The sequence below is a fragment of the Camelus bactrianus genome, chromosome 8 (assembly GCF_048773025.1).
Source record: "Camelus bactrianus isolate YW-2024 breed Bactrian camel chromosome 8, ASM4877302v1, whole genome shotgun sequence".
NCBI lineage: Eukaryota > Metazoa > Chordata > Mammalia > Artiodactyla > Camelidae > Camelus > Camelus bactrianus.
The window spans coordinates 51,234,130-51,261,780 of NC_133546.1; the positions used below are offsets into that span (position 1 = coordinate 51,234,130).

A 27,651-nucleotide genomic window follows, 5' to 3' on the forward strand; every position below is an offset into this window, starting at 1 on the left:
CTTTCTTGCCACCTGTCCTTTAATAGCACTCTTGCCAAGCTCCTGACCGTTTGGCTAATCCAGTAACTACAGGGCAGAGTATGGATCATCAATTTCCATCATCTGTACTTGGCAGTAAAATGACAGGGAAATACTTAACATTCAACTTTTACTTCTTTCCTTAGAGTCTTCCATGAGAGAACCTAACAGCACATCAGTGTTACTTCATATGGCACAACCATCTTATTTAAAGCCACTTGGAACTTTTTCCCTCAGTCAGTTTGACATAAGGCCGTGGGGTCTGGGTGGGTAGGTTAAGTAAGGGTAATACAGCAAGAATGGACACACACAGAGGGTTCATAGATTACTTTCATGATATCCTTCCATTAGGTCCTTTTATTTCTAGTGATGATGACTGCTGCTGGGTGCACCCATAAATATAGCTGAATAGTTCAGATATCCAGTTGATGATCAGCAGCTTCAGTTGCAAGGTATTTGGTATTACATAGTCAGGAATTCTTTCTCTCCCCCACCACCCAACCTCAAAAATATCCATTAAATAATCCTCTAACTTAAATTAGTAGGTGGCTCTTAACCAGAATTTGTATTCATTTATTTAATGTATATTTATTGAATGCCTACAACTTATAAAGCACGGTGTTAGTCTATTGATCCCAATTCTCAAGGAGCTTAAGTGAAGAAGGTAGAAATTTTAAAATATATCTATGATCAAACAAATAAATTGATATCAAATTATGAAAATTGCTATGAAATAAACCAATAAGAGATGAAATAGAGTAAGAGAATGGGAGTAGAATGGTCAGAGAAGACCTCTCTAAGGAGGTGACATTTAAGCTGAGAACCGAAGGAGAAGAACAAGCTAGCTGCACCAGGAGAGAAGATAACAGCATTTCAGGTGAAGGGAACAGCATGCTAAAGGAATGGAGAGAAGATCAGTGGAGCTGGAACAGAATAAGCTGGGAGAAGGGTGGAACGGGTTAAGTTTGAGAGATAGACAGAAGACAGCTCATACAAGACCATAGACCCATGGCTAATGAGCTTGGATTTTTATTCTAAGTACCATGGGAAGACAGTCATTTACTAAACCGACGTTTGTTGAGCATCTTCTGTGTGTCAGGTAAAGTCCCTGCCCTTATGTAAGTAACATTCTAGTGGGAATGATAGATAATAAGCAAGTATGATTGTTCCTATGGGAAAAAAATGAGCATGTAAAGGGAATAGAGGGCACTAAGGGTGGTTGCACATTAATGTTCTAATTACAGAGACGGCCTCCCTGATGAGGATACCTTTGAATAGAGAACTGAAGGAAGCCAGAAAGCAAACTAAGCAGATACATAAGGGGAAGTGCAGGGGTGTTCCAGGGCATTCAAAGATTCTAAGCTAAACAAATCCCATACCCCAATTTACATTTTAAGATCCAAATTAAACAAATTACACGCTCCAATTTACATTGTAGGATCACTTTTACTGCTTAGTGGAAAATGGACTGAAGTGGAAGTAAACATGGAATTAGTAATGGTGGTGACCTACAGGCAACCTAGGGTGGTGACAGTGGGAAAGAAAAGATATGTTTTGAGCTAGACTCAATAGGACTTTCTACTAGATGAGAAACAGAGATCGAAAAAATGAAAAGAATTAAGAATGGTGCCCTAGTTATTAACTCTAAACATCTGAGTAAATTATAGCATCATGTATTGAAATGGAAAGGGCTGAAAGTGTGGGATGGAGAGGAAGGAGGAGACAGATTTGAGTAAAAAAATTTTAAAAAGAAAAAAGTTATATTTTGGATATGTTAATTTGTATGTCCAAGACTTTCAAGTGGAGATTTCAAGGCAATTAAATATGGGAAGTCTGTAAGACCTAAGGGGATGTGAAATGAACATGTCGACTTGGGAGCATCTGCATAGATGCAGCCTTTAAAACCAGGTGAATACCTGGGACCCTCAGGTAGAGAATATGACGATTGGAGGACAGGCCTTGAGGGACATGCTCATTGTGAGCTTAGGAAGAAAATGTGGTGCTGGCATAGGACCCTCAGAAAGTGGTGCCAGTGAGGAAAGACAGTGTCTTAAAACACTGTAGACACGAGGGCTTCATAAAGGAAGGAGTGTTGGCTACATCAGATGCTAATGGGAGTTGAGTGAGATGAGAGCAGAGAAACACCCGTGGGGTTTAGCACTTGAATGTCCTGGACCAACTTGGCAAGCAGCGTCAGTGACATGTTGTGAACATAAGCCAGTTTAGAGTAAGCTGAGGAGTGAGTGGGTGGGAGGGGAAGGAAATGGAAGCAAATAGCGTATACAACCCCTTCTAGAAGCTTTACTATGTAATTTAATTAATGTTATAATTTAGTGCCTAACAAGTATGGTTCGTTGGCTTCTGCCGGATATTCTGCAGCCTGGTCCCATGTGCAGGGTGAATGGTGCTAGGATCTGGATAGTTGCCAGCCTGCTCTGAAAGATAAAAGAGCAGAGGGAACACCTTGTCTCCTGAGCGGGTTTACTGATTGAAAGCTCAGGATGCTGTGCTTATTTCATCACTCACACCCTGGATGAGATGCATGTCTGGGATGGGAGAGCAGAATCCCGGCTGAAGGTTAAGCTTTATTCCTCAGTCTTGCTTACATTCTCCTCCTCAACTCCTCGACGTATCTCTCCTGTTAGCTGCAGGGCTGCCCCTTTCTGCCTCCACACACTGTTAAATGAGGTCCTGGTAGCTAAAGAAAAGCACATCAAAGAAAACTAGCTTTTTTTTTTTTCCTTAACAAGTAGTAATGAATTAGAATTCTACAAGCCTTTCTGCCCTAAAAGCCCTGGGTCAGAATGTTTGAGTTGTGTTCTGAAGTCTGCAGTACCACCAGAAGGTAGTTGGAGGGAAGGAATCTGAAGCAGGAAAGGAAATCGCTTTCTGACTGAAGCAAGATATGAAAGGTATCCAGATGTGGGTAACATGAAAATCAGAGGAGTGTGGAAGATAAGAATTCTTTGGAACATAGTATACTTTAACCCTGTTCATTCAAATTAATGGTCTAGAAGACTCATGTAAATGACACTGAACAGTATTAAGGAAATGTTCTAATTGTAATTTTACACATTGCTTCAAACTGAATTCATGAAAAACTGTGTAGCATAGGTGCACAGGAGGAGCACGAAAAGTAAGAGTGGTGTTATTTTCACATGCTTAATCCTGAAGGACTTCTTCAGTGCTTGAAAAGTTTATCATTTTAAGCTAGACATAACTCAGCCAACCGTATCACAAGTAAAGCCTTCATAAACTTACAAGATGACTATAGATGAACTATAGTCTCGATTTCCTCAGTCATCATAAGTTGAGATTTGGTGGAGTTTCTACTACTGACATTTTATTATAGCTTTCTTTTCTTTCACTTGCTTTTTCAATATATATATATTCCTGTAGGTGAGAAGGTAGTACCAGGCTTTGAAGATGGACTTTGAGATTGTTGAAAATCAGAAATTAGGTTGACTTTAATGCAGAGTAACCACATTTTCGACTTGAAAGATCTGGTTTATCAAACTAAAATAGATTTAGCTCATGATACAGAAGTTTCACCCTGAGTGTCTTCTATTTTGAACAGACTTCAGAGCTCTTAAGGACTGACCAGTAAAGAAAACTATTGGGCTGAGAATATTAAGTGTCAAAACAGACATTCCCTACAGATTTGCTGAGCATTGGACATTTGAACTGAGTTAGGTCTCATGGAATATTTGTGCAATTAAGAGCAGCTACAAGATAGGAGGCTGTTTTTTTATCTGTCTTTTTTGTTTTGCTGTAGTTGACATCATACATATCCTAATTGAAGAAAGAGGCAAAGCTTTTACTATGCTTAGCAATAATTGATACATTTATGGAATGATTTATAGTTCACTAAAGTCTTATCCTATTTACTCATGAATTCGGAGAGGATTGTTCTGTTATCCCAGTTTAATAGATTCCAAAACTGAAACTTAGAAGAATTAAGTGATTTGCCCAATAGCAGAAAGCAAGTTAAATGGAGCGTGGGAGCTCAAAACCAGGGTTGCTGTCTCAGAGCCTGTCTCAGTACTGACTGCCCACTGCAAGCCAGTGACCTTGGTGAGGTGTTTAACTTCTGAGCCCTATCCTTTAATCTATGAAAGAATAATAACAATCCCATACCCACAGGATTGTTGTTAAGATTAAATGTATTAGTACATTTAATGTACTTAGAACAGACCTGGAACAGACTTAAATGTTTAATAAATGTTAACTGTTACTACATTGAATAATATATTTTAAACAGATTCTTTTTGCTGAAAGTTGTATGGTAAAATTTGATCATATATTTATAATTTTTGCTTTGACCCTTCACAATTTTAATTCATATGAATATAGTATTTGTTCATTTAAAATTGTACTCCTTTGGAAAATTAATTCTATAATGTCCCTTTCATCAACTTTCTCTGTATTCTAAAAGCTTTTCAGTGTATAAAAATGTTCTCCAAGCATGTTTTGGAAGTTGAACTCTCCAAAATTTGAAATAAGCATAAAATGTATATTCAGAAATAAATATGAAGCACTTAGACTGGGGTTTACTATCATAGCATAGTGAATTAAATTAGAAATGCTAATAAGGAAAAAATTTTAATATCTCACCCTATAGCAGTTTTGATATTGCTATTATTAAAAATCAGGCCAAGCTAAAAGCAAATATTGAAAATAGTATTGTGTTTATTTAGCAGACATAGCAGAGATTTACATGTTTTTGTTTAGATTTCATTTATACATTTAATTCTCATATAATTGTATATTTAATGACATATAAATATATTTATACATTAACAGTATGGTAAATTATTTTGAGGTGTGGTTGTTTGGGGCTTAAGAGGGGTCAGCAAGAGAATATGATCTGAGGTGTATTGGTAAACTTTGGAAACTTACTACCTTTAATTAATTTCATTTGTACTTCTTTCCTACTAGTAGTAGATCAATAGAATTTTCTAAAGTGTTTGTTTCACTTTAGCTTTTCCCTGTCTGTGATGTTTATCATACAGCAGAGTGTTTTAAGAAAAACATTTAGTAATTATGAGCAAATGTTATAACTTCATTTAACATCTGTACCAGGTGTGACATATTTAATTATTTGTGTAAAAAAAAAGAAAGTCTTTGTAACTTTCATTATTCTTCTGTATGGTGCATCTTTTATTGAGCGTTTTATACAATTGATAAGCATTATTCAGTGGCATATGGTCTGAGTCTGACATGCTTTCAAAAGAGTACAGAGTTCTGATAATGAGGATTCTGTGAAAATGGGAAAACCAGCACAACAGATATGCTTTGAGAAAGTATGGGTTTTTAGCATCTTGAAACAATATATCACACTCAAAGGGACAGAACTGGGCTGCACAATCTGTTAGCTCATTCTTGTCCAATCTGGTCTCCTCCTTTCTTTTGGAGCCAGCGTTGTCATCAACTCACTGAATTATATTCTGACTGGAATGTATTTCAGGCACAGAGTAATGTATCTACTTAAATGGAATCCTATCTTTCTACAAAAGCTTTTTGAGTATAATAAATTTAAAATATAAAAAAAAATTTCTATTAAGTTAAAGTAATTGGTTCAACAGTTTACATATGTGCCTTCCCTCCCACCACCCTGAAAAAAAGAAAAAATAAAAAGACCACTACTTAGAGAAGCATAGATCTGTTTTTCTTTTATTTATAATATTGAAAAAAAATTTTTTGATTTAAGTAGCATGCAGTCAGACATATTTCAAAGACTGTTTATTAGAAAGATACCTGTACATTACAACAAATGTTACTTGAACAAAAATGAAGTGTGGAATTAAAACTTCCTCTATCAAAGTATTTTATTTATCATCATTATTCTTTTTAAAATTCTATAGCAGCTTTTCTTAACAAGAATTAAGGCTTAATGTCCTAAAGCATCCATTGTATGTAGTAAATGAACTTTTCTCCTAACCATCTAGAATGGTACTAGCTGTCCTTGGAAAAATTAAGAAGATGGTAGTTCAGATATTTTTTTGTGGGGCTCAATTCTCTCATGGAACCAGAATTGAGAAAGACTACTATATAGTATTCAAGACCACTGAGTCTTTTAATTTGAAGTATAGTAGGCTATATAAATGAATTGGGCATTGCATTAAAGCTATATTGCTTTATGTAAAGGATTTTTAATTGAAATATAGTCAGTTTACAATGTTGTGTCAATTTCTGATGTACAGCGTAATAGTTCAGCCATACATATATATACATATATTAATCTACATATGCTTTTTCCTTATAGGTTATTACAAGATATTGAATATAGTTTCCTGTGCTATACAGTATAAACTTGGTGTTTATTTTATATACAGTAGTTAGTATCTGCAAATCTCGAACTCCCAATTTATCCCTTCCCACCACGTTCCCCCCAGTAACCATAGGTTTGTTTTCTATCTCTGTGAGTCTGTTTCTGTTTTGTAAATAAGTTCATTTGTCAATTTTTTAGATTCCACATATAAGTGATATCATATTTCTTTCTCTTTCTGGCTTTATGCAAAGGATTAAATGTGATAATCTTTGTAAAGTAATGAGCACAATGCCTGACACATAGTAAACACTCAAAAAATAATATCCGTTATTATCATGTTTTAAGCTTTCATTACCCTAAATTCTGGAAAAATCTTGCTTGTATAATGTTGTTATGATCAAGATGAAATTTATTTTAAGTACAGTGATAAAGATGTATATAATCTAATCAAAAATTATATTTTCAAGTTTAAACAGGCTGTCCTAGTAGTATTTTATGCTTAATGATTGAGTAACATTACTATAAATTTTGCTTTTTTATGATGTACAAATAACTCAGAATCCATCTATGGTAACCATGTAATAAATGAAGTTGTTTTGTGATTGTTCTCATGAGGATTTTAGGTCTTTACCAGTTCAGATAGACAAATAGTTCTTTATAATGCATTGATTTATGTGAAAATGGGGGCAGGAGTATGAGAAACAGCTAGGCTTCCCTGATGTGAAAGGACATGATATTAATGCCTCACCAAACTTCCTGCCATAGGATTCTTCAGCTTTCTTGTGGTAAATGGTGCATTACTTTTTGGATATGATTGGCATTGCCATAAAACACTGTAAATTATATAAGTTGTCAAAAGACGCTGTTATTTAAGTTATGAAACTGAAAAATTCCTGAAACTAACTGTCAGAGCAAGAATATCAGTGAATTAATTCTTGACAGTGTAAATTGAAGATATTTTATGCAGTGAACTATTGAATAAAAAAACGATAATAGGCTGTCACTTGAGAATGGCTAACATAATTTATGAGACAAGACAAGCACCTTTCTTGATAGCATACATTTCTAGTCAGCTTACTTATCCTGTGCTAATTTTAAAGGTAAAGTGGATTTATGTCAATACATTTCCATATTCTTGCTAAACAGTTTATAAAGTAAATAATGCAGGAATATCAGGTGACTATGAAACAGAATGAACTGATTATACATTGCATTCAATTCAGGGAAAGTAGGTAAATAACATTTCTGATGTGTATGTCATTAAAATATTATCTAGTCTATGCAATGCTTTTTATACATTAATAATTATCATATGACCAAATTTCATCTCCCCCCCCCCTTTTTTTTTTGGATTATTGGTTTAAAACAACTTTTTCTTACGTAAAAAACTTGGAAAACTTTTCCAAGTTTGAAAATAAAATTAGTAAGAATGAGAACAGTTGGAATGCTTTGTTATATGAATATGTTTGTATTATGTGTTTTTACCGAACTGCAGCAGCCAGCTGAAGTTTCTCTAGATTGGTTTATGCACAGCGAGGAGATTAAGTGCATTACAAGTATACTTGTGAATATTCAAGGTCATTAATAGTAGAAGGAAAAAAAGAAAGGAAGTCTGAAGACAACATCAGTTTTTCAATTTCCATCTCAGCCTTCAGGCATGTAATAATTATACATGTGCCTATTTTCGAGTTCCTTCTCTGCTCTTGTTTACTGATGGAATGTGGTCGTGAAGCTATAAACATAACTACAATATGTCCTTCTTCTAAGCGCTCATGTATTCTCAAACCACTTGATCTCTGCATTACTGCCCTCATGGCGTTGCCCTTTTTGGTGCCCAGGCTGCACATGGTGTCATCCTCCTCTTCAAGGGCAAGTCTATCATTAAACATAAAGACTTTGGTTTTTCGATTTAGTTCTTTATAGGGAGTAAGTTTTGTAAGAAAATAAGATTTGCTGCTTGTTGCCATAAAATCTGTGTTGCATTAAGTATTTTTCGTCTAGAATAGAAAGTGATAGAATATTCTGAGAGTATTTATAAAATATGAGTTTCAGAAACCATTTAGACACATAAAATTCAGTGAGCTAAGCTGAGGCTGGAAATGAAATCTGTTTAAAATGTAAAAACTGGAATATGTAAGAATTCTGAATATAATAAAGTTAACATTTAAAGTACAGAAAGTAAGTAAGTAAGAAATTACTTAACCATTATTGCTAGAATAATTGACCAATTATTTAGGAAAAATAAGCTTGGATTTCTACTACTTTCTATTACAAAATAAATTACAAGTTAATTATTTAAATGCAAAAAGTAAAACTATAACAACAGATAAATAAATGAGTATATGTACTTGACCTCAAGATGAAGAAAAGTTTTTTAAGCAACAAAACATAAGGGACCAATCTAAAAATTGAAGTCAATAAATAAATAAATAAGATGAAGTACAAATAAAACTGGGTAAAAGTATTATGCCATGTGAAGGACAAGGGGTTGACACCCTTAATACATAAAGAGCTATTACAAACCACTAAGAAAAAAGGCCATTACATCTACTCCATAAATGAAAAAATAATTTACAAAAAAAGCAGATCATAAATATAAAAAACATTAACTCCACTATTGATCAAAATAAATAAAAAGTAAACAAAAATATGCCAGTGTGATTTTTTTTTTAAATGAAGAAACTGAGGCTCAGAGAAGCTATGTGACTTTCCCCCAAGTCACTAAGTTCAATGAGAAAGCCTAAATTTAAATGATTACTATTTGATAGGATTATGACTGATTTTTTCCATTAATTTTTTGGCTGTATTTTCTAAATTTTTATCACTGAGCCAAAAAGATAGAAGTCTTTTCTATAACGAGATAAACAGAGACACTGAAACATTTTAGGCAATATTACATCCTTTTTAATAGTTGTTATTCATTAAAGGGTAATGAGTAACATTTTTTTTCCTTGTTGCATAAAAATAAGATGGATGACATTTAAATTTTAATTAATTTAGAATATACGTTCTCACTGAGTAGATATTCTTTCTTCTAATTTAACTTTAATCATAACTGCAGATGGGACTTACATTTTTATGCCCATATAGCATAAGAAGCAAAAAACAAAAGTAATCAAATACAGTCTTAATAAGGAAAAATTTAAAGCTCATGCATCTACATCTTGTAATTGTGTTTTTATTTGCAGATGGAGAACATCATTGGAACAGTAAGAGATTCCAACCTGAAGCTGACACTTGCTTTTGGAATAGGAATGCATCATGCTGGATTACATGAGAGGGACCGAAAAACTGTAGAGGAACTGTTTGTAAACTGTAAAGTCCAGGTATTTTTTTTCTAGATATTTAAAGTAACTTAAAAGTTATATTTTAGTTAGATATAAGATATTACCTTTTATTTTTTAGGTTCTTATTGCTACAAGTACGTTAGCCTGGGGTGTAAACTTTCCAGCTCACTTAGTAATTATTAAGGGAACAGAATATTATGATGGAAAAACAAGACGATATGTGGATTTTCCTATTACAGGTAATATGTTTAAATTTACAGATACATTAAACTTCTGTTTTAGTCTTATTAATTTGAACCTGCATGAATTAAATTTTAGAGAATTGGTCATATAGGATGAGCAAATTGTAAAAATTTTGTTTCCAGTAAGAATATTACTCAAATTATTGAGCTGTTTTATTTTTTACTTACCCAATTTGTTAATGAATGTTGAAAGCATAAATAGTGGTTTTAAATTCATAAATAGATAAAAGTACTGATTAGCAGCTATTAGTGACTTAATAAATTATAATTAAACATTATGTTTAATTTTAAATCTATTTCACTAAATATGATATTTCCATAAGACTTCTAGAACTAAAGCTCTAATTGCTATAATTCGTGCATAAATAGTCTATTTATATTTTAAAACTTGATAAAAGCATTTTCCAGTGAGTTGTGAACAGGGAAACACCAAATGTATATTTGATTTCAATGAATACATTTAAAACCTATATCAATTCTAAATTATGACTTACTTTAGAGACTCCAGCAGTATAAAAGAAAGGAATTGTATACCATGGGTAGAAGGAGGGCAAGGCCTAAAATGACCCAGTATTCATTGGGAAAATTAATCAAATGAATCTGCTGAAGAGGTTTTTCTATGTGTTGCTGTCTCCTGTTTGATTATAATAAGTTATATCTCTGAAATAGCATTTTTAAACATTTAACTAAAGGAACCTTTGATCTTCCTTACTTTTATAAGTAGTAAGACTCTTGGGGATTCAATTTTCTATCATAGTGGAGTGGTTATTTAATTATTAGGGAACTCAGTAGGCATCAGAGGTATGGCATCCATGGTCTTAAAATACTCTACATCCTTTATTTTATTGTGTTGTAGAAACATGCCATAATCCACAAATATTTCTGATACTATGTGCCACATTACATAATACCTCTTGTTCTCTTTTTATAGATGTCCTCCAGATGATGGGGCGTGCTGGGAGGCCCCAGTTTGATGACCAAGGCAAAGCTGTAATTCTGGTTCATGACATAAAGAAAGACTTTTACAAAAAATTTCTTTATGAACCTTTCCCAGTAGAATCAAGGTAAATTTGGCTGTAGGTTAATTTAAATGGATTATGCCATCACAGGTTGATATTTTTTGTCATTACATTTTATTAGATAAAAATCACTGAAACTTTTAGTTCAGAAGAATTACTTGAAGAGAAACAAGACATTTATTACTGTAAGACAACATTCAATTATAATTTTTACTTGAAAAAAAAAACTTTTTAAAGGAAGCAGTGCAGTATCTTGTTTAGTCACATTGACCCTAGAGCAAGACAACCTGAGTTCATCTCTAAGCTGTCTGCCACTTATTTGTCTGATGTTGAGCAAGTTATTTAATTCCTCAGTGCCTTAGTGCACCCATCTGTAAGACGGAGGTAATAGCAGTACTGTCTCATAGGGTCCTTGTCTTGATCAAATGTATAGTGCTTGGCACAGTGTCTGTCACATAGTAAGCATTTAATACAGCATTAGTTTGGTATATGTTTTGTAGTACATTAAGAAATAAATATCCAAAATAAAGCAATTAGCAGTGAATAATTTAGGCTGGTGGCCTGTTTCAGAATTGTCACACACTTCTTTTGAATCCAGTAACTGCCACCCCTTTAGCAAAGTCTTCCCTCATTTTCTCAGCTGAAAATAACCTTTTCTCTGTCAGATTTTTACATTATTTTTAATATTTATCACTTGCTACTTTTCGTCATAGTCTTTTTAATATACTGTATCACCTTTACTACAGTCGAACTAAAAAGGAAAAAACATTTCTAATTTATACTGTAGTTATTGGTTATTTTTACTCTGTTACAAGTTCTACTAATGTTTATTTTCTAAACTTTGGAAAATATAAAGACATTTAATATTGTGGGAGATAGCTAACACTGTGCTAAGAGAACATCTATGGCCATAAATATATATTTTTTAAAAGAAAGAGTGAAAAATGAACTAAGTATCCATCTCAAGAATTTGGAAAAAAAATTGGCAAATTGAACTCAAAGAAAGGAGAAGATAGGAAAGACAAGAGGAAGAATTAATGAATTGAAACCAAACATACATTAGGGAAAAAAAATCAACAAAACCAAAAATTAGTTCTTCAAAAAGAAGAATAATATTGATAAACCTTTAAGCCTAGTCAAGACAAAAAGAGAGATGGAACAATGCAATATCAGGAATCAAATGATACAACAGAAATTAAAAAGATATTAAGATATTATTAAAAACTTTATGAAAATATTTTTAAATTTATTTCAAATGGTAAAATTTTTTTAACTTACTGAAACTGACACAAAAAGAAATAGAAAAATTTAAAGTCTCTTATCTATCAAAGAAGTTGTATTTAAAATTTAAAATCTTTCCACAAAGAAATGTTCTGACCCAGATGCTTCACTAGTGAATTCTTTATAACATTTAAAGGAAGAAATAAAATCAGTCTTACATGAACTCTTCTTATAATAGTAGAAAAGATAGTAGGAATATTTGCCAACTTATTTTATGAGACTAAAATACCTTGATACCAAAACCTGGTAAGAAATTTGCAAGATAGGGATATAACAAGGCTGTGTCTCTCATGAATATAGTTGTAGAAATCCCAAATGAAACATTAGTAAATCAAATCTAGTGATGTATAAAAAGATAATACATTACAACTAGATGTAGATTATTCCATAAATGCAAGATGACTTATTATGTGAAAACGAATATAACTCACCACATTAGCAGGGAAAAAATTAGAAAAATTGTATGATTATCTTATAGATGTTTAAAAAAAAAAGAAGCATTTGGTGAAATTCCACACCCATTTGTAATAGAAACTCTTAGCCAACAGAAATATAAGGAAATGTTCTTATTCTGATGAAGTGTCTACCAAAAATCTACTGCAAACTTCATGATTAATGATTCAATCTTGAAAGCTTTCCCTTTGAGCTAGGAAATGGTACAGGGATGTTGTTGTCACCTGCCAGTAAGCATTGTGCCAGAGACTGCCATTGCAGTAAGGAATATGCAGAAAAGAAATAAAAGTCGTAATATATATCCTTTTGAGCAAGAAAAGTGACTAAAAATCACAAAAGGAGGACTTCTGGGCTGCTGGTAGTGCTTGCTCTTAGTATTAATTACACAGATGTATTCACATTGTGAAAGTTATTTGCATTGTATTTGTGTAATTCATGTAATTTTTTTATATAGGTACTTCAGTAAAAAATTAAAAATTTGTGCTTTGATATGACTACTATTAATATTTTATCTATCACAGAGTATATATACAGAATTTATATATTAACTTCTCTGTTAACAGGCATTTAGAGAGTTTCAATTTTTTCTTCTTACATATATTGTTGCAGTGAAGTATTTTGTTTCCCTGTTGTAACCTGTAAATGTTTCCCTATCAAATGATAATGAAAAAGTGAAATTGCTGGGTTACAGTGATTGTTCAAACAGATATTGCCAAGTTGCCCTCTAAGCTGGCTATATGGATTTATACTCTACCCCTGGTGACTTGAGAGTAATATAGCAATTTTTAAAATTCAATTTATTATGACCGTATTCTCACATTCTTAAAGCATCCTTGGCAAAAGCTTTTTCATACCTCCCATATTGTTCCATGTATAATTGACATAGCCTTTTCTTTTGTTGGGCATTGCTTCCTTTTTTTGTATTTTACATAAGAAACTAAAATGAACATTTTATTGTGCCAGTCTTTCAACACATCTGACCATCTCTGTATATTCTACAACACCCAATACAATTATGTCTTGTATGACTGAGCTTAATAGTCAATGAAGGAATGAAGAGAGTATCTTTCCTCTAGCAAAACTATCACACCTGTCTTGCCAGCTCTCCTTTCATCTGCCTCAGTATTATTCCCTACATACTCCAATACCCTGCAAGTATGCCCCTCTGTACTCCAAGGTTTATTGTCTCCTGTCTGCTCTTACCTTGGCTCTCATCTCCTCCTCCTCAAAGTTACTAGCTCCCTTCCTGTCAGCCTGTGTTTATTTCCACCTAGCAGTTCACTTCCCCAGAATTATATACAAATTATACAAAACACATTTATTTTATATCCTGGAACATGAAATCTGAGTCTTCACTATGTGAGATAAAATGTCTTTCATTTAATATTTATGTATATTTCCCACATCTTGTTCACTCTGTAGCTTATTAGGAGTGCTCTCTGACCATTTAAATGCAGAGATTGCTGGTGGTACAATAACATCTAAGCAAGATGCAATGGATTATATCACCTGGACTTACTTTTTCCGACGTCTTATCATGAACCCCAGGTAAGCGAAGGGCAACTGTTTATCTTTCTTTTTTGTAGTGAAAGAAAATATGTTTGAGAGTAATAATTTCTAAATTCAGGTACATAACAAGGACATCCTGGGTATATGAATTTGCCCAGAGAGATGGTATTTCTAATATGATCACAATGTATTATGATACATTAGAAAATAATTGTGTGCATTTTATTAGCTTATTTTAATTAACTTAGAATATTCTCAAGGAGTTTGCTCTGTAGTTAGGGAAACAAGACACCTCAAATCATTAAGAAATGTGCTCAATTAAATTACATGGTAGTGACTGACTTGGGTGCAGCTGGAATTCAGAGAAGAGGGTGTGGGTCCTGATCAGATCACTTTTCCTCCCTGAACCAGTCTCTGTGTGGATCTTTCTTTACAGTCTTGTTTGTAGCAGCACTATTCTGCCAGTCTCCAGGTCATTTTCAGTGACAGTTGCTTCATGTAGGGGTTCTTTTTAATTCTTTTTAAAAATTTCTACTTTTTAGTTAGGTGTGAGGGGCTTGTATACACACTTGGGTGCATGTATGTATGTGTAACAAGGAGAAACTGTGGTTTATTTAAAATAGAAAAAGCAAAGATCATTCTCGAAATACAGTCATATATAGAAAATAATATGACCCAATTCTTCAACCCCCTTCATTTAATCGTATTGATTAAATTGATAAATCATACTTGTAAAGCACTCCACCACACCACCATCACAAATAAAATTTATGTTGAGAAAGAATTCAGTTCCTGGGTTGTTCTTTATATGTCTTTGTATATTCTTATGTTTTTGATACTATATATATATGTGTATATATATATACACACACACACACACATATACATATATAAAGATACATATTTATATGTGTAAATATGTATGTAGACACATACATATGTACATTAGTTTGTTCAGATATATATAAACACATGTGTATCATGAAATATAATATATTTCAAATTGAGTTCTGGATTCAATTTGTATGTTCAGTTTTACTCTCTGTTTTCCCCTGAGAAAGCTTCTAAATATTTCTAAGGCAAAAAAAAAGTAGTTTCAGCTGTCCCTTAAACCACTTTCATTATTTGTGTCATTATTACTGCTGCATAATCTGAACATAAAAAAACATGGTGCTGTAACAAATGACTTCCCAGTTCTGACAGTTATAGCAGCAGCATTTCAATACCGATGAAAAATTTCCCAGCGAGATCTCTGGCCAGGTTTACATAAACCAAAGAGGAAATGGCTGCCACTATTCACATTAAATCCAAACTGTTTAGTGTAACTTTATCTATGTTTTACATTACAATAAAATCCCTTTCATTTTCAGCTGGTGAAATTTCATCCTTGTTAAGGTTGGAATAAGATAACTAGAGGTTTCACATGTAGTATTCTTGGTTGTCCTTGTATAAGATCTTTTAAAGCTAATTTTTTAAAAGTTGTTTTACCTTTTGATTGTTTAAATTTAATGAACTTTGTAAATTTTTATGATAGGGAGAGGTTTGTTATGACTTTTTCCCAATGGACTGCTAATAGAAGTTAGCTTGTCTAGCCCATGTGCTGGATGCTGTCACTATCAAACTGCCTTTGACTTTCACACCTCTCAGGGGACTAGTAATTGTTGTGTTCAAACAGCCTGTAATTGTGATCCCGCTGGCTTTCTCAGTACGCTTCTGGCTATTAGAATCATTAAACAACTCAGCACCTGTTAACAGCATTGTAAATATTCAACCCTGCTTGTGTGCAGGTTGAGTCCAATATAGAGAAATCTTACAGAGCTCAGCCTCATAAATTAGAGCCTCTGACAAGTCAATTATTGTGAAACTGGGTTTCTCTGTGAAATAAATGAAATAGCATGCTGACAAAAAGGTAGGCTGTCTGTTTATGGCAAAGAGAAGATAATGACATGATGATTCAATGCAGTGAGCTTGAAACTACATTGTATCCTTTATCTATAATTAAAGTTTTATAATATTTCTGCTTTAATAACCAGTAAATTATAAATTTTGTACTGTGGAGAGTGAGTCATGAAAACAAACCTTTTTACTTAGCTGTTGCATGCTTTTTCAAGTTAATAAAGTGATTATTGAAATTAATAATGTGTAATGTTTTAAGCTAAATGCTTATAATTATTTAAGCTAGAAATTGCACGGTGACTGAAAAGTTCACATGTTTGAAGAGAAGGCCAGATAAGGCTACTAATGAAAATCATGTAAATATAAACTCTATCCTTTATTCACAGAATAGTGTCAGAATATATTCTCTCCCAATTTATTTGACCTAAAAAAAATTCCATTTCCATTTACTTTTATTACTTTGTAGTATCTTATAAATTATATATCTAATTAAGATGTAGCAATCTTACTTTTTTTATGGATTTAAAAAATTTAAGTAACCTTGGAAACTCAGTTCAAATATTAACAAAGAATAATACTTGGTATAAATCAATAAAATCATATCACTAACAAAAATAGATGCATTTTAGTATTTGTGCTGGCTGCACAGGAGAAAAGTTTTTAGTGATTGAGATTTTACTGTTATATTCAAGAATATAACATGTTAACCAGCATTCTCTGTTTTTAAAGTTGTCACTTTTAAAAACAAAGTCATCCCTTTTATATGCCACAATATCTGAAGAAAACAATTTTCGGGAATTTTTACATTCTAGATTACCCCCAAATATCATAAGGATGAAAGTTTTGATATTGCATAAATTGAATGTCAGTTCAGTTAAATTGAATCTTTTTGTTTCCTCTCCAATGCAAGATAATAAGAAGGTTGGTGAGCACATTGGAAAAGAACAACTATATTAAATATCAGTGGAAGTTTTTAAAGTTATTCTATTCAAAGAATGCATTCATTTTTAGCAAGTTAGATTATGAATAATATTTTAGTGTAGTCATCAGATAATTGCTGCAGTCTCAGAGCTATGATTTTACTTGATTTTTTTGGTGGGGGGCAGCTCATTTTAAATGTTTAAAAAATGTTTACCCTGACTGTACCTTATCTGGATAAAAACCACAAATTAGTCTAAAAAATTTCCCAATAGATTTAAATAAACAAACTTCAGAAGGAATATTAGCCCATCAAAATATCTTATAAATACATAAAACAATGGGTAAATATTGAAAAGGACCTATAATTTTTGGAGAAAAGTTTTTCTCATTAATGGTTTTAAATATTACTTGTAAGTATACCAATTTATTCATTAAAGCATAATATTGTGAAGCTGGCATTTTAATTACACTTATAGGAGAATGGCTTATGGTAATCAGTAGCAGCAACCATGAGATTGTTTTTGGTTTCAAATGGCTAATAAATTTATAAATAAAAAGGGAATTATAACTTTTTGGTTTTCATGGTATTATTATTTTAATAGTGTCTTCCTGCTGTAATTTTAATTGCATAAAGAATAACTTGATTCTTGTCCTGCAAGTAGTACTTCTTATTCAAGTACACATTTTCACTAATTTTTTCAATTTAGAAATAACTTTATCAACTCTGCATTAGTCCAGACAGCTGAATATAGTATTGGAAAACTTGTAGGCTTAGCAAGCTGAAAGAATGTGAAATGTAAAGTAAGCACTTATATTGTAGAAAATTTGGCTGATAAATTTCATTTGTTGGGGTCAAAATGAAAGACAAAAAATATTATTAGTAATTTGGACCACCTTTGGGAATCTGTCTCTTTATGGGGCTTTGAATATCCAGAATTTTTATTTTCACCTCTAATGCAGAATAAATTACTCTAATTATATACTCCTTCTTAGTCATAATACAGGATAAAGGAAGCCTTTTCTTATGGTTTCTAATGCTGGTTTTTCACCTTCACATATGTCTGGTTAGATAAAATTCTGTACGTTTTGTTTAAATTAATGGCAGCACAGATCTGTCTGGTATTTATCTGTTCGTTGATAAATATTGCTTTATTTTGGTCTATGAAAAGAACTTTTCTATGGAAAGTTTTCTAGGAAAGGCAATAATTTCTCCAAAGACTAAAATTTAAAGTAACTATTTCACTTTTATGAAAATTAAAATCCTCAGCATATAATTATGATTTACAGTTATTTTCCCAAATAAGTAACCTATTATTAATCCATATTCATTGAAGACTCTCATATTTGGGTATACCTAGCCATTTAAGCTAATGTCTCTTTCTAGTGAAAATATATCCTCCCATGATTTAAGTCCTGCTTTGTGTATTTTTAAATAAATGTTTATAGAAATACTGACCCCAAATCTTTCCCTTTGAAGAAAGAAAAAAAGTAATCACCATACTTGGCAAGTTGTGGTTTCTTTTAGGCCTCTCCCATTTGAGACTGTTAACACTTTCTGCCCCAGGTTCTGACTGCCCTCTTCCTAATCCTGTACAGATATAAGCCCTCGTGCTGGGGCTTCAGTGATGAGAGTCTGTTCTCTGAAGCCTGTTCCTTGATTTGGATGGAGGTAGGGCACGTAATTCTCCATGCTGACTAGGGGACAGGGTTCACCCAGCAGGAATTCGAGATCTTCCATGGCTGCAGCACAGTCCCTCACCTCTTGGATCTGTTCCCAGGCACAGATTCCTGGTGTTCTTAGGGTTTTGCCAAAAACATCTTGGAGTTAGAGAGAGGAGTATTCAGGTGAATTGCATGTCCTTTGGCTTTTTACTTAGAAAATATGTGGAGCTGAACTCTTATATTTTCTGTAGAGATAAAGCTTAATTAGAATGCTTTTTTGTTAACATGATGATGTCTCTTCTAATCTTGGATATTTATTCTTTATGCATTAGGGGAACAACAATTGACTAAATTTCCTAAAGAACTCATCTACCACCCAAATCCATAGTTCTTTGAGTTTTTTAAAGTTACTGAGGATGAGTTGTTACATACAAAAGGGAATTATACATTTATATATAAAATGTTTACATATTTTTAACATATTGCCATTGTTCATCAGTGTTGGCAAACCTTAGTGTGGGGCTTTTGATCTGTAAAATGGAAAAGGTAGTTTTGCATTTGCTTTATTTCATTAATTTGCTATAAATGTAATTATTTTGTGGAAATTCTAAAATGAACAATGTGAAATTGAAGTGACCGTTTTAATAGGAAATATCTTGAAACAAATAATGACCTCACTTGTTTTCTAGCTACTACAATTTGAGTGATGTGAGCCATGATTCTGTGAACAAGTTTCTGTCCAGTCTGGTTGAGAAGTCCCTGGTTGAATTGGAACATTCCTATTGTATTGAAATTGGAGAGGTACGACTGGATCACATACATTTCAATTGAAGAGATTGCCCAGCTTTGTAACAATAGGACTTTTTCTTCTAGTGATAACCAAAAATGTTAATGAAACTTTTGCAGTAGCAACCTGCAATATGAATTTTAATTTTATGAATGTATGCACTTCTGTTGTACTTTTTATTTATGTCATTTTATCTTTCTTTGGAAATAGGATAATCGGAGCATTGAACCTCTGACATATGGCCGGATTGCCTCTTACTACTACTTGAAGCACCAAACAGTTAAAATGTTCAAGGAGCGTTTGAAACCAGAATGCGGCACCGAAGAATTGCTCTCAATTCTGAGTGTGAGTTTCATGATTTTACTGCATTATTTTTAATATAAAGAGATTATATTTTATATATTTCATACCTTCCCTTCTTTTTTTTAAACTCAGATATATTTTTTTCTTTTATTACCTTTTTATTGAGGTATAGTCGGTTTCCTTCCCTTCTAATTTGGGTGTTAAATTGTTGCCGTCTGGTTCCTCTTGAAATTTGGCAGAAACTATTGATACAGTTTTCCTCTGTCAGACAAGATCACTGCAAAAGCAACATATCTGGAACAAGTTCCCCATAGATAAGGTGACCATGTAATTTATCATCCAAACCTGGGTCCCTCTGTGAATGGAATGGGGCACTGTTAACACTTAAGCCAGGATAATAGGTATAGACTGGGCTCCTCTCAGCAGCCAGGTGCCCACCCTATCCTTCAATGTAATAACTTGTTTGAATTATAATCGAAGGCTTTTCTTATTGCTGTTTTTGGGTAGTTCTTATTGAACCTACAATGTTACTGAAATTTCTTTACATAAAGATCCACGAGATTAAGCTCTCTTAGAATTAATTGCCAGAAAAACTTTTTTAACTCCTCCCATTCCCCCTTCCCAAAAAATATACAATCCGATTTATCACATGGTAAAAAACTATACTGTGTTGACATTTTTTTTTTTACCAAGAAGCTTAGAACTGAACTTAATATTAAAGTTAAAATTACTATTAGGAGTATCTTCTCCACTTCTTTTCTGCATACTGTGTATGTTATTATTTCTCTTTGTTGACTTTAAATGTAATAATTTACCATAAAACTTTGTTGGCACGTTAGTCAGGATATAATATATGTTATAAGTAAATATTGTGTATTATTTTACCCTTCAGATGTGTTGGTGCTTTCTTAAAAAGTTAAGACCCATTGGACTATAAAGTCTTTAAGGTCCTTCTCTTATAAATTCACTGATTCTGCTGTGGTTCACTTACTAGCTTTTTTCCTACCTCTGCTATTTATCATTCTCAGTTGGCAGCAGTATCCCATTCACAGTTTCCTAATTTTTCAGTGTTTTCCTTTGAGGAACTAGTGTATAGATTCTGTGTGTGGCATAGGGCCTCATACGTTGTAATGAGTCCGAGTTTGTTAACAGATGGATGTGTGGGTCCTGTATGAATCAGTTTTCTGTTCACTCTACAGAAGTGAGTACAGGGTTACAGTATATGAGGCAGCTCTCAAAAAAATGATTTTTTTTTTCAAATCGACGATTCATTTCAGAGGTAAGAATATTTTTTTTTAATGAAGAATTTCTTTTAGATTTCCAAGAATGAGGTTTTTATCATTTCTTAGACAGTCATAAAAACAGGATTTATGTGGAGGAAAGACAGTAAAATAATGGTTAATTAATTTTGGCAAGCATCTTAAACTAGTATCCGTTAGATTTAAGAGTATAATGTTTCTTTCATGTTTATTTGCCTTATTATATTACCTAATCTAGTCTTTTAAAGTACTTAGGAACACATTATAATAGCTAACACCTTTGAGCACTTTTCATGTGCCAGGCACTATTCTAGGAACTTTACACTGAGAAAATCATTTAATCCTAACAACGACCACTCATTTGATATCAATAGCGTCCCATTACTATTCCCATTTTACAGATTAACCAACTTGTCCAAGGTTGCAGAGCAAGTGAGTAGTTTACAGTCTAGCATCTGAGTATGGGCTCTAACCCCCGCACTGCTGCATCTCGTGTCTCACTCACAAACACACACACACACACACACACACACACACACACAAAGATGTGGGAAACACTGAGGTGGGAGGTGCAAAGTATGTCATGTTAAGACTAGATGCACATTGTAAAGGTTTGTGAAAACATATGCCTTTTACATTCCGTATCCCCTTCCACCACCCTAAGAAAGCCTCCAAGTGTATATATAATACCAAGAGGACTCAATCATTTTCTCTTCAGTCTTCTCTACGAAAAGGCATTGATCAGAACCAGAGGTTTGTCGCATCCTTTCACCAGCCTCTTTCTTTCCAGCATTACACTGCCTAAAACCAGTTACACTGATCTCATGGTATATCATTATTAAAATAAAGTCAGCTCTTTGGTAACTAAACAAAACAAATTATCTGCAGATTTATATGTGCAGGTGTGATGTTCTAAGAATTGCCACAGAATGTTGCCCATCATCAAAAAGAGTCTCTAAAAACAAAACAGAATGTAGTATTCTGTCTGCTCGTTAATCTTCCCTGTGCACGAGATTTGCTATGTACATTTCTCTTGGCCCGACATCAAAAGAACATCAGGGAGAAAGTTTGAATGAGCCCAAGTGAGCCATTCAAATGACTAGGACATTTCAGTCTAGAAAGGTTTTGAATCAGGTAACAGACATTAAAATCATGAGCTATATGAATGGAGGCCCTCTTTAGATCATGAACAAAATTATCTTTTTTAATTAATAAGAAGTTCTATCTGATCTTATAAGTAATAACTCAGAATTTGTTACTTCACTTGATGGATATAATATAGGCCAAAAATGTATAGATTCAAAAAGTGCTGGAAAGACTTTATTAATAATAAAACTACTAACGAACTGAAAGAGAACAAGAGATTGTGCCTGTCGTATTTGGTGTGATAGATGCTGGACATTCTGTTACAGATCAAGGGAGGTAGGGACCAGGGTTAGATAAAAGTGTGTCATCTTCATGGTATTTTTCTCTTGGTCCATCAGATACTTGGAGTATCTTTTATCCTTCAGAATATTGAGTCCAGGGGGTATTTGTTTCTCTAAGTGTGACAGTCTGTTACACCTTTAGGAACTAATTCCTGTTGATTATTACTCCATTATTTGTAAAATTTTATTTCAGTCAATACTGAAATAGAAAACACAGTTTTACTAATTTTTTTTCTCTACTAACACCTCTTTTGAGACCTGCATTTTCACTTACTCATCTTCTTCCTAAGAAATTGTCCTACTTCTGGCTTACATTTTTAGATGTCATTATCTTTAAGTGATAATCAGATACTCTATTCTAGGTGTAAGGCTGAAGATTGTGTTGAGACTATTTCTCTTCACTTATTCTATGATAGCAACTCATTTATTTAAATCTTGTCTTTCCAATACATTCATCAAAAAAATAATAACTACTACCTTTTGTGGAGCACCTACTACATGCCAGGCATTTAATATATGTTATTTGTAATCATCAAATAACACTTCATGGTAAATGGTAATATATAGAAAATGAAATTGAGGTTTAATGAGGTTATTCACATTTTCCCAGGTTCTATAGAATGTAGCTCTTTAGAATTCCTTTCCCTATACCCTACTTCCTCTCCTAGACATATTTTATCCTTATCCTATGATTTAATTCCAACTGTAAAAAAAAAGTTAAAGAATTGAAATGTAAAGATACATACTTTTTAAAAGTCAATTAAGAAGCAGAGTTACTTTTAAAATTATGTGTGACCTTGTGATTTAGAATTATAGGTATTAAGTGCAGATGTTAATTACTGGCAAAATAATTATTTCAACATTCCTTATTGAAAACATATATTTTAAATTTTAAGCAATATGATGCTACTTGGAAAGGTTAGATATTTTGTAAGAACTCTTGCCAAGTTTTTTTTAACACCATGAATTAATAAGCTTCATAATTAAGGCAGCTGCTTCACACTTCTATTGTTAACCAGTGACATTACATCTGTCTTGCTCCATTGATGCCCTCCTCCTACTTATTGAAGCATTTAGCAGTTTTGGCAACAGGGATTACATGGCATGGAGTAAGTAGTCTAATTAGATATAAGTGAAAATCCTGAGGGAAAGGGACATTTAAAAAGTAATTTGAAGAATCTCTTAATGATGTTGGCACTGAAAGCCAAGTCTAGAGTAAAAGGTGCCTGTCATCATGGCACACAGGGATCATGATTTGATATATCCAGTGGACTTCTAGAGATAGCCTATTTTAAAAGAGTAATTGAAATGGAAAGATTTCAAAGTTAGGGAAAATGTATTTAAACATATTGAAAATTCATTTGAACATATTTTTTCATTTATTTGGACATATTTTTCATAATGTGTTTGCTGTAGTATTAATAGCTTTGAAAGAAAGCAAAATATGCCCCAAATGTATTTTGTCTCTAAATTGTCAATATATTTCTGAAAAAGATATGCTCAGTTGTTATGGTTCTTGTGACTACACAGAAACATGAGATTATATATCAAATATCCAATTTGAAAAGTTGTGAAATTCTTATTTTTCCACAAAGCCTTGGATATTGACTAAAAGTATGGGTTTTATGTGTCAATATAAAATAGAACCATTCCAAATTTAGAAAAGTATCAGGGCAATAGAATTTTTCTCTATTAATAAATTCCCACATTTGACAGTTCTCTGCACTGCTTTCTTTAAAAACAGTGATTCTTTCCTCTGTCCACATGTAGAACATTTTCAGTAATACAGTATTTTTAATGCTTGAATTTTGTCCTCTTTGGGACACAACCACACATCTTTCAGTTGAAAATTGCAAACATATCTTTCTTAAATATGAGCTTGGAAAAGTAAGTAAGAATTTTTTAGAGAGAGAAATTTTAAACAGAACAAATAAAAAGGACAAGCCAGATATGGATACCATTGGTAGGGGACCCAGGATGTAGAATTAAAGAGATCATTAAAGGAAGAATGGAAGGAAGGAAAGGTTAACCGAGTAACAGTGCACATCACCAACCTCATGGCCTTCCATTTCCAAATGACCTCCCAACAGTCACAGGATCCCATCTGCTACTCTTCATCACCCTAGTGGGGAAACCTAATGGGATCTCTTCCAGGGTTCATGAGGAGAGCTTCCCTAACCCTCAGGCCGGGGAGCTGCTTGGCATCTTTTGGAGAGGCACAGATGGCAAATGTCTTCAAAAAAAGTATCTTTCGACTTCTCTTGGTCTCTTTCCCTCGAGACCTCCCCTAGTCTCCATTATTTCCTAGCTTCTTGCTAGCTTTCTGGACTTACAAGCTTTTCTCAGCACAGAGAAAAGTGAAATATTTTCCTGATAAGTCTTCAGTCTCAGATCTGTTGTGATTTACTGGCTTCCTCTAAAGATTTTTAAGCTGATTATGTTCTGATGAGCGTAAAATACATGTGTAATATTATCTGAAATTTGCCCTGTTTTAAATTTTTGATACTTTTTAAAAAATTCCTTTTGGCTTCCTAAACTGGCCCACAGAATAACAACTGTCAATTACTAGAATTCTAAAGGTTGGCAGTTAAATAGGGCTATTAAGAAATGAGTTTAGATACCAAAGTATGAATAGCTTTAATATTTCTTTTATTATCACCTAATTTAACTTTCTCATTTTTTTCCAAAAACAAAGACCCAGTCTTGCCCAAAATGACACAATCAGTATGGAAAAAATAATACAAAAACTCAGCTTCCAAAGGGGAGAGTTGAAATTAGAATTCCTCTCTCTCAGCAACCTTTTAAATGCCCTTCTCTTTTTTTTCCCCCTTTGCAGTTTTGTACTTTTCTTTTTCCTCTTGTATTTTATTTAGCTCTTTTGCTTAAACTTACAAAGCAAGGTTATGTAAAAAGGATACATCATTAACCTTCTCAGCCTAACCTATCTATAAAAAATACTTTTGGCTTGTTGACATTTATTAACATTTGCCAAACATTCTATCCAATACTCAGTGTACTTGGGAGAATACCAAAGAAATAGAAGACAGACTTGTATCTTGTAAGGAAATTTGTACTAGAGCCCAAAGAACCTAATAGAAACAAAGGAATATATCTGTCTCTTCTGCTGTTGCTGCTTAGTATAGTTTTGTCTGTGCCCAGGAAGGGTTTAGTCCTACTCGTGGCATTCAAGGCAGAAGAGTTGCTGCTGTTGTCCTCAAAAGTCAGAGTTCTCAGCCTGGCCCAGGGGCAGGATTGGATCACCAAGCTCCTGGGGGTCAATGTTAAAAACATTTGCAGAGGGAGACTTCATTTAGGCAGTTTTAAATTATAAATAAAATATTGAGTGGTTTCATATAAATTAAGTTATATTTATAAAACTCCAGGGTAGTTTGCTTTTCTGGGAACCCTATCATGAATCACTTGGCAAAGTAAATCATTGTTAATTTGGTTTGGAATATATGTTTGTTTATCATTGGTAGTAACTCTCTGCTTAACTTAATGATACTATAACTATTTAGAATTGTCAGTACACAGGCAATCACATTGGGGAAATAAAAATATAATGAAAATAACACTGAAGATTATTATCTTTCTGGGAATGAAATCTCTTCCCTAAATTCTAACCATTTACCACTTCATTCTAGTTTGACTAGGCAGAGGATTGTTTAGACTATAAAAATAAGTGGAAAATAAATAGAAACTGTGATAGTGGATAAAACATTTTAAAATAGAATTTCCATATACCAGAAATTGGTTTCTGCTCAAAATGTTTAATTTCATCCCAATAAAGTTTAAGTACTCTAAAATTACTGTTAGGGTTTCATTGGTCCAGCAGGTGGAGCAGTTCTGAAATCAATGCTAGCTCCCTCCTCAATTAATAACAGTGATTAGAAGTATTCCAAAGGGTTCACGGTTCCTATCCTAAATATCTTCCCAGTAGAAATAATGTCAAAACATCACCTTTTATTTTCACAAAGCAACCAAATAGGTAAATAAGTGTAATGATTGCCGATACTTAAAGACAGCTAAATGTGCTTCAGTGTCATTTTCTGTGTAATGGAGCAAAAGAAAAATTAAATACCCTAAAAAAAAATTAAGTATCTTTCCCAACCTCCTACTGGTATAAGCAGAGTCCTTCAATATTACATTGTTTTGGAAGCGTGGAATTAAAAAAAAAAATAACCATAGAAATACTCCTTGGTGCTAAGGGACATAAAGCCCTTTAGCTTAACTAATATGCCAGGCTTTTTATGTAATAATGCAGAGAAACACAACAGAAACTTTTTTAACTGTATTAACACAGTTTCAGGTAAAATTTTTGTAAATTCTCTATTATAAATTGTGTTAAAGTATATTCTAATATGTGTTTAAAAACAGGCCATTATATTTAGTCATTTTCTTGTTTTATTGAATCTAGTTTTACAGATAATACGGCTTTTATAAGTTTCAGGTTTTTTAAATGAAAACAGTATAATTACCCTTTTTAATTTATTTGTTTAAACAATATTTATTCTTTGCCATATGTCCTTACTCTTACTAAATAATGCATTGTTCTCTCACCTCACTGGTTGTTATCAGACAACCCACTAGTTCTTATACATTAGCCATTATGTAGTCTGATAGAGATTTATATCTCCTGATCATTTTCTCACCAGTTTCTCATCCATTAATCCTTCTGAGTTGTTCTTTTTTCTGGTCATTGTGTTTTAAAGAAAAGAGCCTATAGTCCAAGTATAGAATAATTACATAACCATGACTTTTGTAATATCACCACCATAAATACCTTATGGAATTATTGAGAGGATTAAATTAGTTAATACAGGTAAAGCACAGAACAGTCCTTTGCTCATTTGCAGGACTTAGTAAATGTTAGCTAGCATTTTATTTATATTTTATTTATTTTTGTTTTGTGTTACATTTTAGTTTAGGTTTATTATTTGTATTTTGCTTTTGTTTTGCATTCAAAACTGCCTAACTCTAGATATCTTTACATTTTTAGGGATTCAGAACACTTAGTCTCTCTATCAGAAAGGCTGGCCTTATTGAACTTACTAAGACATATTAATATTTGGAGGAATGAAGAGTAGTACAGAGTCTGGGTTTCCTTATGATCCCAAGACAATTTTGCTCTCACCATAGCATGTATCCTTTAGTGAGTTTTAGTGTTGATTTTTTTTCCCCCCTAAACATATGGTACCTTCATTTGAGAGATCTTGATATCCTTGACGATAATGTCATTTTATGAGTTTTCTCTCTTAGGTTGTTTTGCCCCTATTCCCTTTTTCCCTCTTCCTTTCTCCTCAGGTTAATATTTTA

At 33.0% G+C, this 27,651-nt stretch overlaps 1 protein-coding gene across 3 annotated transcripts in view; it reads left to right on the plus strand.

The window, feature by feature from the left end:
* Nucleotides 1-27,651, plus strand: part of ASCC3 (activating signal cointegrator 1 complex subunit 3) — a 301,513-nt gene that overhangs the window by 219,467 nt on the left and 54,395 nt on the right. For all 3 annotated transcript variants that reach the window (XM_074368581.1, XM_074368580.1, XM_010965191.3), the window contains exons 31-36: nt 9,478-9,615; nt 9,695-9,815; nt 10,750-10,882; nt 13,994-14,119; nt 19,249-19,360; nt 19,557-19,691. In XM_074368581.1, coding sequence (XP_074224682.1) covers nt 9,478-9,615; nt 9,695-9,815; nt 10,750-10,882; nt 13,994-14,119; nt 19,249-19,360; nt 19,557-19,691 — 765 coding nt within the window. The remainder of the gene's footprint in view (nt 1-9,477; nt 9,616-9,694; nt 9,816-10,749; nt 10,883-13,993; nt 14,120-19,248; nt 19,361-19,556; nt 19,692-27,651) is intronic.